Genomic DNA, 13,900 nt, shown 5'->3' on the forward strand with positions numbered 1-13,900 from the left:
ACCAAATAAAAAAATCAATTGAGTCTTCATTTCTTTTTTTTTTTTTTTACTTCTACTTGTTCTTACGAAAATTTGAAAAATATAGAGCACTGTAAAAACAAAAAAACAAAAAAAAAAATAAGGGGAAAGGGGGCGGGGTTGCATCCAGAACTCAAAGATGAATTTCTAATGAACTACTGCCGCTCTACAGAAACTATGTCCTAGAGAAAGAACACGTTTTTAGATTTTGCCTTAAAACAACATAATTAAGGATATATTCAGACTGGTTAGATTTGGTTCACTTAAAATGAACCAGAAATTGTTCCCTCCAATGATCCAGAACAAATTTTATACAAATCTCATGTCGCGATGGGACGCCACCACCACCTTATTTTAAGCCAGGAAAAACCCTAGCTACGTGCTAACTGTTTTGGCTAATTTAGACCTTTTTCCGTTTTTAAGTTATTTTGAAGTTTAGGTATTTTCTCGGCTACATGCTAGCTATTTTGGGTAACCTAAGTTTTTTTGTTTGTTTGGTTTTTTTAGACTAATTTGGCATTTATCTAATATTTTAGCTGGCTATCAGCTTCAGCATTTTCAGCTATCAGTACTAGCATCTTCAGCGGCCGAAATTCAACTTCGAGCATTCCCAGAGGCGCGCGCGCTCACAGGTGCGCCTGCATGAAGAAATGTCATCAGCTCTGCTTTTCTAAATCTAACTACATGCCAAGATAATTGTTTTTATTTTCTGTAATGATGAACATGTTGACGAGTTTGAATCTATTTTTATCAATTCACGAAGAATCGGTTCATTCTTAATAAAGTAACAATTTACTCCATTGATGACCCTTTTGTGGTGCAAACTCAAAAAAACATTTGTATTAGTTTGTTTCTGCTTCCACAAATATGTATTTTATTCAGATGAATAAAAAGGGGTTCTGAATTGTTTACAAACCAGGATTAAGTATTATGATTTGGATTGTTAGCTGGTTGTATTTTAACTTTCTGCTTCTTCATAATGTTTGTTTTCAACATTTTAAACGGTGTTTGTGTTGGTCAGAGCTTCTCCAAATTCCCTCCTTCAAACATCTCATCTGTAATCAACGACGCTCAAACCGCTTTGTGAAATCTATCATCCACAGACGACGAGCGAGCAGAGACGTATCGACCTCACCATCAGAACCGAGTCAACCACAAGAATTAAACCTTACAGATATGAGGCCGATAGCTGCTGGGGGGAGGAGCTACCAGTTTAAAAATAGTGTGTGCAAAGTGTGTTGTCATTTTCCTCATTATTGCTCCAACTTCCAGGATTGGAGTGGATAAACAACCCAGGTCGTGGGCCTGCCAGCGATTGGTTCCTGCAAGCTTATTTAACTAAAAGGTTTGTCTGATTGGCTGCACGAGACAATGGCTTGTGCAAACAGCCACAGGGCTCTGGACAGTCGACCAACACAGCAGTCCCTTTGTTAGGAAGGTAGCTGCTCTTCACTCTTGGCAGACAGCGCATGCATGATCACACACTCACTGGTGGAAGTTACAGATGGAGTTAAATGGGTTTAAGGAGTACAACTGGAAATGTGAGGATCGATCAGCCAATAAGGTGTCCTAGAAACTTAAAAAGTTCATTTAGGTTTATTATAAACATTATAAGCAATGCAAAAAATGACAAATCTATCAAATTTGATGAACAGAATTCCATTAAAGCTTCTTCTTCTGGTCTCAAACTTTAAATAATGTGTTTTTTGGTTTACAGAAGATTTTTGTTTGTATTAAAACCAGTCTGGAAGAACCAGGAAAGTGTATCACCAAACTGGATATATATATACATATATATACAACATACGGTAAACGACAAAGATGAAGCTTGTTATGTTGGAGTATGGTTCAAACTCAATAATGAAACTGGAACATTCGTTCTTGAAACTGCTGCTTAGTTTGGTTCAAGCTTTCAAATTCAACTTTAGTTATTTAACACTTTTCCTGCAACAAAGAATCTCAAAGTGATTTCCATAATAAAATAATAAGATTTAAAAAAATAATATTTTCGGCATAAATGTCTGGAAAATGACTAAATTCACATTTTTGTGAAATGAAAAGTATTACTACCCACCGATACATTTTACTGTTTTACATTTGTCTTTGAAATTCCAACTGAGAACAGTTTTATACCAACAATAAAAATAAAACATAAGCATATTTATTCATAAGCAACATGTAAACTACTTCAATTTGTCAACAAAGAAAAAAAAATATTTCTCTCACTGCACTATAAAACATAGAAGTAAACCTTAAAAGCTAAAATAGCTGAATGCTAACATTACCAAATGCTGAAATGCACAAGTATATATGCCACAAATAAGACACTTAAAAAGAAAAATACTGCAAAATTTAGCATATTTATGCTAAACTATGGCTGTGCGATAAAACGATCGCAATATTCATCGCGATATAACTTTTTCTCAATTGAAAAATGAATATTGCAATAGACTTATTTTGAAGGGTCCAAAACTACCACTCACTAGTTGAGAGCATGTTATTTTTATTGCTTTTACTGTTTTTTTTTATTGTTTATTCATATTTTCTGCTCCGCACTGTGGGTTCTCCTGCTTCTAAAGGTGCTATATAAATAATAAATTGATTGAGCATTTTCTCCTCGTTGCCGAGTAAAAGTTAGAGTTAGTCGCCATACGGCAAGTAAATGTGAATGTCTAAGCAGTTATGTTTGTTAATCCTCTTTTTGGTGAATTTCTTTTGTCCTCTCCTGCTCTACTGTTTGTACGGGAGGTAAACAAGCGAGGGGATTAATGCACTTGGGGACAAAAAGGTTTTTGTTTTTTTAAATGTAACGTATATAAAAATTATATATTGCCAAATATATTGCTAAAACAAAGCCGTATGACCTCTGGACTAAAAAATAATAATAATGGGTAATGTTACAACAAACTAAATGAAAGATACAATGAGATCAATAAAAAGCAAAAAACAAAGATAAAATATATTAAACTGCGTTTACAGAATCTGCCACACATCAGAAAACCATAAAGAAAGTGATGAAGAACCCGATACAAACGTATCCAATTAACTCATGTGTGATTCTTGTCCAACATTGATTATGGTTCAATGCAAAGTTTGGACGGTTTGGATAAAACTTCATAAAAGCGTTAAACATTAGGATCATTTGCTAAAAAGTGTGAAAATGTATTATTTCAAAAATTGTTTTTTCCACTGCAGGAATTCAACAAATAATCAAGCACTTAAATTAATAGTAAACCAAATTGATTTAAATTGAAAACAAAAATAACGGTTTGAGAAAAGCTTAAGCAGCTTTTTTGGTGACCCAGAACCAAGAAAACAGTTACTAACATGCTCCACACTCTCATGATTTCTAGAGTAAAGTTATTAATCAAACTTTTTAAATCTATAACTTCTAAATTTCTGTTTTTTAAACTTTGATCTAATGTGGATGTAAAGTTTCTGCTATTGCTGACTCAACAAACGTGACCTCACGTACCTGCAAGTCTTCAGTTCTTCTGTCCTGCAGTCCCTCCACCTCCAGGACATAAAACAAACCTTTTCAAGGCTTTGCAGACATTAATTTAAACCTCAGGTCTTTCATACGGCAGATGACTCACCTGTAAGTTTGGGGTTCTCACAGTCCTCTCCTCAGCTGCTCCTCTCCATTTGGCCTCTAATATGAAGACAGCAGAGTTATGGTCAAATTCTATTAAACGTTTATGTTTTAGGACAAACATTTATTTTAAGCATAAAGCTTAAAATAAATGTTTGTCCAAAAACATAGTATAAAGTGGAGACGTGTGTGTTTTATTCTTTCTTTTACAATATAAATTCTTCAGAAACACAAAGAAACATATAGACACAAACATCTGTCTGTGTTATTTGATTAGTAAAAAAAATGTTTTTTTAGATTTAGCTAAACATGATTTTTCAACAACAGATCAAACATTTTCATTCATCTCTGGGTGCATATATTCCTTTATCGCATGTTTTTTGCCATTTCAGACCATGCAATCAGTTGATTAATGACAAAACCCAAAGAAAACCGTTGAGGATTTTACTTAAGTTATTCAGACCAAACGGTCTGTGGACTGATAGGACAGAAAAACAACTCTCTTGAAGGTATGTCCTGCTACATCTGGAACTAAAGACCCACTCCGATCATCTTCTGTTTATTATAACTGAGAGCTCTCTGTTTACACCCTCACCTGCTAGCTCAGGGGTGTCAAACTCAATCGCACAAGCGGCCAGAATCCAAAAAAACACCTGAGATCATGGACCGAACAAGACAAACATTTATTGAACACTCAAAAACTACATTTTTAAATCTTTAAAATTGTAACTTTTAAACATAATTATGAACTAGATATATAGCATTACCTGTGATAATGCTAGAGTGAATGGTGTAAGCTGAATTTGACCGCTGAAGAGGCTGAAATTGATAGCTGAAAACGCTTAAGGTAATAGATTAAAACGCTGAAGCTGATAGCCAGCTAAAATATTAGCTAAATGCCAAATTAGCCTAAAACAACTACAAAAAAATAACTCAGGTTAGCCAAAACAGATGGCATTAGCTGAAATATTAGCTAAACTCCAAAATATCCTAAAAAACTTAAAAAGCCTAAATTAGCCAAAACAGCTAGCATGTAGCTGAAATATTAGCTAAACTCCAAAACAACCTAAAATATCTTAGTATATGCAAAAATAGTCCAAAAAGCTAGCAGAATGCCAATTTGTAAAACTTTAAAACTGTAACTTTGAACATAATTGTGAATAATAAAAAGGCAGTAATATTATTCCAGAATAAATCAATTTAAACCTTAAATAACTTTCAATATTTTACTCTCCATAAAAATATATTTTGTCAAAATTATACAAGTTAGAAATAAGCGCAAGATAACATCGGACCATTAATAACAATTAAATAAAACGATCTGGAGGGCCGGATAGAATTACCCGAAGGGCCGGATCCGGCCCCCGGGCCTTGACTTTGACACATGTGGTCTAGCTTATAGTCCCTCACACCCCCATCATCAATGCAGCAAAAAATGGCGATTAATATCAGTATATATCCAGTTCAGACAAGGAAAACAAAGACGTTCATGGATCTATTTGTCTGCAAGTGGAGGCATCAGAATGGAGCTTGTGGCCCCGCCCAGTATTGTCTACATCACAAATACAATCTTTTTTAAATGGGCTTTCTTTGTCTGCTCCTTATTCACAACAATTTAAATGAATAAATACTTTTATTTAGCTTAACTTTCTTTATAAATGTCCTCCATCAACAGAAAAATGCTACAAGAATATGTTAGAAACACCCAAAAAATTATGTTTCTGGTGTTTTTAACATGTTCATGTTGCATTTTTCTCGTGGTGGTGGACATATATCAAATAATTTAATATTAAAACTACATTTCTGAGTACTTTCTATTTAAATCATCTTAAATTAGAAGCAGGTGATAATCTGCAGTTTGGAAAAGTTCAGATTTGTAACTACCATGATCGGTCTAAAGTCTAATTTTCAATTCTGATGCATCCACATTCAGACAAATAGCTTCCATCTGGTTTAAAACCTGTACGGCTGGATAGCCTTGATATTACTCACCGTTTTTTTGGAATGATACTGTTAGCCTGGGCTTGTGAGATGCTATAAGCTAGCGGGAGACAACGTAAACAAAGGGTTGATGGGAAATTAGCCGAGGCTAACTTCCTCGTCTCAATTTATCAGGAGTTCCTGCTGCTTTGCAGAAAATGTCTTGAAAAAAGACTTAAACCTTTTTGATTTTTTCTAAAATCTGAATACTTATTGTTAAAAAATGCTTTAAAATAGACAAAAATATAGTTGGAGTGTGACTTTACCAACAAACACGTTCAGGAAAAAAATGTTCTTCTTTGATAAACTAACAAGTTCTATGCTATTGAAAATTCTTCATTTGTGCATAATCACTCAGAAAAATTGTCAAAATAAATATTAAAATTCATCTATTTATGGATCAAATAGCATTTTTAATAAAAATCTGGTTAAAATGACCTAACAAAAGACCTTCTTCTCCTCATAAATAACTCAAAAGTCTCAGTTTGGATCAAGTTACTGTTGTTTTCTATCAACGATTTCTGTTGATCTCAATTATTTTGACAAATTAATGGAAAAAAATGCAATAAAATGTGTGTTTACTTTAGGTCTTTAGCAGACAAACGTTTGTTTTCATGTTTTTGGCCAACTCTATTTTGAGAACGACGTTTACTATTTATATGTCTATGGGAATTTAAGACAAGCTAAAAGGGTTTTAAAAACTATAAATCCAATGATCCAAAAATGTAGATAATTTCCAGCTGATTGACTTTTAAAGAAGCTCCTGCTGTCATCAAGAAAATATTTTGTGCCTCTGGGCTCATTTGAAATGAATACTGCTGCATTAAGTTTGCACACGACTGTTGCAAGAATCCCTTTTTGAGTAACGCGACTGACACCTAGCCTGAGGCGTTTTTCATGGAAACTCTATCGCCCCCTACAGCAGTGGAGTCAAACTGAACAGTTGTAACTTAAGGACTCAAAAGCTCGAACAGCCTCAGGCGCTCCAGCCTCGCTCTATTGTGCTAAAAACCTGAACAAGTAGGTTGTATGCAAATACATTTTTACTTCTGCTTACTTCCAACTGTTTTCACGTCGGCGCTCTCAAGCTGTTCAGCCTGCAACTTTCCCTGAAGTGAACATTCCCCGGTCCACCCCGTTTGACCCAAATCCTTCTGGCCACACCTCAACCTTTCCCTTAAACGCTTCACCTCTGACATCGTCTGCAGCCATCACTCATTCCTTCTGCCGTTGTGACGGGGCTCTTTTCTGCGCCCACCCCTCCTTTCAACGTGAATTTAGACAGTGAGGAAGGCTCGGCTGCGGCTCTGACTCGCCGAGCATGTTGATGTGTACATAACAGAGAATTGTTGCCTCTGTTGTGTGTGTGTGTGGGAGGGCAGGGTTTAGGCACGTTGTCTGCGAGGCCGTCCAAGAAGCTCCAGGGCACCCCAGTAAAAGAGATAATTATCTTTTATCTGCTGTGTTGTGACGGGAGATTATGGTTCAAATTTACGATTGTTAAGGAGACAATGCAGCACGAGTCGGCTCTTCTCAAAGTGGCAAGGGGGTCTCGAACATGTGAGAGAACTCCCACAATGTCTGAAAAGCCCTTCTCTCGTGTTTCATGGGCTTTAGGTCTTAATAACAAAAGGAACCAGATCGGAGAAAGGGTACTCTACATTGATACAATCCCACAGTGATTTTTCCAGGGTATTTCTAGTGTTTTAAAAACAATATAAAATATAACTAGAAAAGTTTCATTGCCTAAGATAATTCCAGTGTGAATGCTTTTGCTGAAAGTAGTTGTTGAAGATGCTGAAGCTTTTTGCTAAAAATGTTGACACAATTTACTTTGATTGCTGAAAATGCAAAAGCTATTTGCCTTTTTTATGTTAAATTTGCTAAAAGACTGGAGATTTAATTAAAGAGCTATGAAAGAGTGTTAAAGTTTACCTAAAAATATGTAGTAAAATTGCTTTAAAATCCCGTAATACATGACAATTTTGCAAAAATATTTAGTATGTTGCTTAAATATGAGCTAAACTCCAAATTAGCCCCAAAAACCTTATTGGATTTAATGGGAACATCCAGCACATCTAAAAACGACGAGTTGGGGACACCCAAAACACCAAAAAGTGACGCCAATATGTGACGACTTGAATGCGAATGTGTTGGCTCCAGTCCAGAGGTCTCCAAAGCCAGTCCTCGAGGCCCATTGTCTTGCTGGTTTTCAAGAAGCCCCGCCTTATCTGCTGCTGATCACCTGGATCAGGTGTGTTTGGCCAATAAGGAGCTTCAATGGCAGGTTGGTTGGGAAACATGTTGGACTCCGGCCCTCGAGGCCTGACTTTGGACACCCCTGTTCTAGACCTTCAAGTGGCGGCCATCACCCGTCAAGAAATGACATCATGCATTGACTCATCGTCATGCTAGGTTCATGCCGGGTTTTGAAACATGCGTTCAAGCGATCACTTTTAGCAGAAAGTCTACATAAACGTGCGCATGTGCACATTTCGGGCTTCCACGTTCAAATTATTGCAAATACACGTCATTACGTACGTTTTTAAGTCAAATTTTGGGCTCTAAGTAGAAAACGGGCTGTGATTGAGCTTGCATCAAAAATGAAACCAAACAAACTTTGAGATTCTGTAGAGACGAATGGATAGCGTCCTTTTGCCAGTTGTTTAAAAATTAACCATGAAGGAGAAACAAATCATTTTGGTTTGATGATATTTTGCACCAAGACTATTCTGACTCCATGCGCTAATGTTGGGTAGTGACAGTCCAGTGTGAACACTAGACACTAAAAGCGTACACCAAAAAAAAAAAAATATATATATATATATATATATATATATATATAATTCTTGAATGAGCCACAAATGCCTGTTGGGAGCGGGTAGATCTGGAAACGAAGCGGTACTTGGAATTCTTGGAATGTCTTCACAGAAACTGGGAAAAGTTTGACATTTCCAGACGTATTTATTAGGGATTCAGTTGAGTTCAAACCATTATTTATGGGTTTTGTTTCTATATTTGATTTACAAAACCAAAAAATAAAACATTTCAAAATATAATTTTTAACTAGAAAAGTTGCATTATTGTTACATTTTTATAATGCTAGTGTGAATGTTTTTTAGCTGAAAGTAGCATATGACAATGCAAAAGCTATTTGCAAAAGGTTAAATTTGCTAAGAGATTGGAAATTTTGTTAAAAAACTATGAAAAAGCGCTGAAGTTGACCTAAATTTTGGAAAAAGTTGTGGGAAAATTGCTTAAAAATCCCTAATGCATGCCAATTTAGCAAAAAGATCTGTTGTTTAAATATGAGCTAAACTCCAAATTAGCCCCAAAAAAACCTTAGTAGATCCCAAATTAGCCAAAAAAGCTAGAATATTGTTTGAATACTAGCTAAAATCCAAAATAACTTAAAAAAAATCCTCAGTCAAAAACGTTAGCCTGTTGCTAAAGTTAAGCTAAATTCTAAATTAGCCTTTAAAAACCTCAGTTGATTACAAATTAGCAAAAAAGGTTAACATGTTGCTAAAAAAGAAACTAAACTCTAAATTAGCCTATAAAAACCTCAGTGGATTACAAGTTCGCAAATAAAAAACGTTAGCCATTTTTACAAAAATATTACCTAAACTCCAAATTAGCATTAAAAAAAACCTCAGTAGATGCCAAATTAGCCAAAAAGCTAGCACATCGCTTAAAACTAGCTAAACTCCAAAATAGCCTAAATTTTCTTAGTAAGGTAATTTAGCCAAAAACGTTAGCCTGTTGCTAAAATAGAAGCTAAACTTTAAATTACCCTTTAAAAACCTCAGTAGATAGCAAATTAGCCAAAAAATGTTAGCATGTTGCTAAACTACAATTTTTTGGAAAATTACTATCAAAGATGAAACATTGCCCATGAATAAATTCAAAGCTTTGTTGCTAATCTTCTTAAATGTTGAAATTTGAAGACTTTTTCATTTATTTCATATATTTTGCTTAATATTTTAAAAAATATAAAGTTTATGAATAAAAAAATACAAGCAGTAATGTCCTGAACGAGCTGAACGTTTTGATAAAAAGATCGATGAAATTGCTGACAATATGATTGAGTTTTTATGTGCTGAAAAACTTACGGAAACGAGCAGAAGAATCACTTACTAAACATTCACACAATTAGCTCAAAAGCAAGAACAATGAGGAAAACCTCTTCAGTCAGCTCTTAGGAAGCTTGGTATATTGTAATAATATTACATCTATTAGATTCTGCACACCAAACATAAGCATATCGCCCAGCAATGGTGTAACATTGAGAATTGTGTTACATTGAGCTAAACTACGATAGTTGTCTTTATGGAACCGCCACCAATCCAAATATTACTCATGAGGGGCGACCGTTGGGGTGGTGTGGGAAAAGCTGGGGACATCCAGGACTTCTAACAACTTTGATTCAAACCCTTCTAGTGCGAAAATGTCTTCGCTTTGGGGGAATTTTGTGTTTTTGTTGGAAGATTCACATCAAATACACATCAAATTCTCACTTCTGCTTTTGTCTGTGATGTGTCGTTGCATGGAAAGCACTTTCAATTGAGAGGAGGCTTTTAGCTTTGATTGATTTTGTGTTTTGGGGAGTATCTCGGGTAAATCTGACCCGCCTGTCACGACTTCGAGAAAGGCGCCTCTGCAGACCCGTGTGGTCGTCCTTTCACCTGATTGTGAGTTTTGGGACAGAGAAGCATCATTAGGCCACAAAAACACAAGCCGCTTCCCCACACATGACCACACTGACACAGATCGGTCCTCGTCAAACCAGTATTACTAATTCGAGCCTCTGAATTTCGCACATGAAAAGAGAGCGGAACGCACCTAAAGCGGAGATGAAAAGTTTGACTGAAACCATAAGTATTGCAGAGAGAAAGGTGTGGTGGAGCGTTCGACACTTCCTGTTCGAATCGACTCCGGCTTCCTGTGGTGGGCTGATGATCGGCGTTTTCAGCTCTGATGATTCGTCGAATGCGAGTTTGACCCGATGAGGAAGGACGAAGGAAGACGAGAGGATCTTCACCTGAGAGGAGGAGGTCATCCAGAGGCCGGGGGGGTCCCTAAGCTGGCCCCCCAATCCCGTTCTCATCCCGCCGCCCCTTTGACCTCCCTCTTAAAACACAGGAGCCAATCTCCCGATTGGTCACAGCGGCTCAAAAACAAATGATGCCAAATACCTGACTGCTGTTTGGCCTGGAGAAGCTGCTACACTTCTCTGCAGATCTGTCCGCTAAAAAATAGCTCAGCGGCTCCGTGGTAGAGTGTCCTGCCTGAGACTGGAGGGTCGTGAGTTCAAATCCCAGCCGAAGATTCTTAAAGTGTGACCTTCCTGTTTGACTCTCAGGATTGGGGGATTAAACCAGCAAATGGTTCTCGAGTGCGTCTGTGTCTGCAGCTCACCCCTCCCTCTCTAATAAATTTCACACAATTGATGGGAATTTAACTTTAAGAAAAGTCTTTGAGGTCCTTTTTTAGCAAAAGCTCACCGATTTGAGATCTTTATCACTGAATTCTCTTTGTGATTATAAATGTGCAGATATTCCTCAGACGGATTCACGCCGCTCTTCAACTTCCTCTCGCCGGCTTCGTTTCACGAGTCCGAGGAGCATCATGGGGGAAGCTGCGTCCTCTCGGCAGCTTCCTTTTTTTTCTGCTGTTGAACTCTCGAGGTTTTTGGTTGCCGAAGCAGCTCGGCCTGATTCTCCTCTGTCGTTTATTTATTCGTCTTCCTGTTTGACCATCGGAGGCGGAGCTCGTGTGAGTGCAAAGGAGACAGAAAAGACGGCCGCCGACCACAACGCTCGCATGTCAACAGAGATTAAACTAGTTTATTATTTTCAAAGAGGAAAAAAGAAGCAGTCATATTTTACACTAGTGATTATTATTAAATTTTTACAACTATTCAGTCTGCATAACATAAAGAAATAATTCAACATCTTTGCTTCTTTTGTATTTTTGGTACTCTGATTTTTATACATACAAATAACAAATACAGGAACTTTTTTTTTCTCACAATGCATATAATCTGAGGGCAGGAAGAAAGTCTTTGTGTGTCTGTGTGTGTTTGTGTGTTTGTGTGTGTGAGCTTCAACACATCTGCCCGAGACTTATAGCACATCCAGAAAAAAATAATAAATTTGAACAAAAAAAAAGGAAGGAGAGAGACGGCTCTCTGCAAACTTAATGCGACACAATTCACGCAGGCAAATCCGAGGCCCGCCCTTTCCGGAAAGTCCCCTCCTGCTGCGACTCGTACCCTTCTGGTCGTTAGCTGCCCGCGGGCAAGTTTCCTTTTTTTTCTTAATTAAAAAGTCTTCATTTCGTGTATTTCATACAATTTGTACAAATATATTCAGTCCCCTCTCTTTAATACCCCAGTTTTGGGGTAAGTTGGGGGGGTCCTGTTACACAGGTGGAGGCGGGCGGGCGGGCAGGTGGGAGGAGGTTTTTGTACACAGATGGAGCTCCTTGTAGAAAAACTTAAAATACAGCGGAGGGAAAAGAAGGAGCCTTCAGATGGAGCTGGGGGCGGGGCTTAACCCATGGCTGTGACCATACTGGAGGGGTGGTGGGGGGCGAAGGGGAGGCTGGAGGAGGGGTGCATGGGTGTGGGGGTGGTCAGCATGTGGCTGGAGTGCGAGAAGGGCGGGAAGGAGGACATGTGGCGGGACAGGGCGGCCGGGCTGAAGGAGCTCTTGTCCATCAGGCTCTTGGAGAAGTCGTCCATGCTGTCCTGGGACTTTTTGCTCTTCTTGGACTTGCTGGACATCTTCCTGTTCCGGGTCTGGATGCCCTCCTTCTTCATGGTCAGAGGTCGGTTGATCTGCTCTCAAAAGGGGACAGAGAAAGATGTCACCGTTAGCCGGCTGGTGGTTGTTTTCGGCGGGGAGCTTTTTAGACTGTCGACCGTCGGAATTAGGCTGCCTAACCAAAATCTACCGAAAGAAAACAAATAAACAAAGCCCGCAAACTAAGACTACCAAGGTCCAACCCCAAACTAAAATAAGAAAACCCAGCAGTGTAAGACTGCTGACCCAACCATGTCGACCGTCAGAGTCAGCGGCACCCGACCAAAACTATCTAAAGAAAACAAATAAACAAAGCCCGCAAACTAAGACTACCAACCCCAAACTAAAATAAGAAAACCCAGCAGAGTAAGACTGCTGAGGATAAAGACGGAAAAAGCACAAAAATAAATAAAATGAAAGAAAAATAAAATACCAATTCTTTAAAGCACATGTGTCAAAGTCAAGGCCCGGGGGCCGGATCCGGCCCTCCAGATCATTTTATTTTATTGTCATAAATGGCCTGATGTTCTCTTGAGCTGTTTTTGAATTTTGATCATTTTTGACAAAATATATTTTTAAAAAGTAAAATATTGAAAGTTATTTAAGGTTTAAGTTGATTTATTTTTATTATTTATAATTACGTTAAAATATTACAGGTTTAAAGTTTTAAAAATTGCCATTTACTCATTTTTTAGGCTATTTTGGTATTTAGCTAATATTTCAGTTAGCAGTTTTTTAGTTTTTAAGCTTTTAATTTCAGCATCTTCAGCTGCCAAATTCAGCTTTCACACCAGCATTAATGCTGTATATCTAGTTCATATATGTGGTTTTAAAGTTTTAAAAATGTAGTTTTAGGTTATTTCATAAATGTTTATTCTGTTCGGCCTGAGACCTCAGATGTGATTTGGATTTTGTCCCCTTGTGCGATTGAGTTTGACACTCCAAAAGGATTAGATAATTAGCATTTATTTAATTTAGATTGGTTAAATGTATAAATTGATGTCTGAGGTTATAACAAACTCTGCAGGTTTTTACATCCTGTGGACCTGAAGACGTCTTGTTTCTCCAACTCTACCTCCAGAATAAACAGATTTTATATGCAAAGCAGAACTTTGGTAAAAAAAAAGAGCTTCACTGAGATGATAATTTTTGGTGCAAACATCTTTTATTTTGAAAATACATTTAAAAAAATTCCCATTTTGAGAGATTCTAGATTCTTTTAATATTTTTTCTTTTGTTCGTGCCAAAAAAAAGAAAAATTAATATTTATTTTTTAAATAAAAAAGATCATAAATGCAAATCCAAATCTCTTAAAGGCTGAAGTCAGACTCCTTCCAGGTTTGGATCAGTAGAAAACGAGCCCAAACGGCTCTTGGACTGTGAAAGGTTCCGACCCCTGCATTAGACAGATCCGGCGGAGGAGGTGACGGCCTGTTTACACGCCAGTCGGAGCTGGACTGTGTCACCGCCAGGAAGGAGAGCAGAGGAAGGAGCCGGATTACCG

The 13,900-nt window shown here is 37.5% G+C and overlaps 1 protein-coding gene across 5 annotated transcripts in view; it reads right to left on the reverse strand.

The window, feature by feature from the left end:
• Positions 1 to 11,409: 11,409 nt before the first annotated feature.
• The window catches only part of gata3 (GATA binding protein 3), an 8,705-nt gene continuing 6,214 nt past the window's right edge, over positions 11,410 to 13,900 (reverse strand). For all 5 annotated transcript variants that reach the window (XM_024291117.2, XM_036210277.1, XM_024291134.1 and 2 more), the window contains one exon: positions 11,410 to 12,431. In XM_024291117.2, coding sequence (XP_024146885.1) covers positions 12,144 to 12,431 — 288 coding nt within the window. In that variant the 3' untranslated portion in view covers positions 11,410 to 12,143. The remainder of the gene's footprint in view (positions 12,432 to 13,900) is intronic.

Source organism: Oryzias melastigma, linkage group LG23 (assembly GCF_002922805.2).
Source record: "Oryzias melastigma strain HK-1 linkage group LG23, ASM292280v2, whole genome shotgun sequence".
Lineage (NCBI taxonomy): Eukaryota > Metazoa > Chordata > Actinopteri > Beloniformes > Adrianichthyidae > Oryzias > Oryzias melastigma.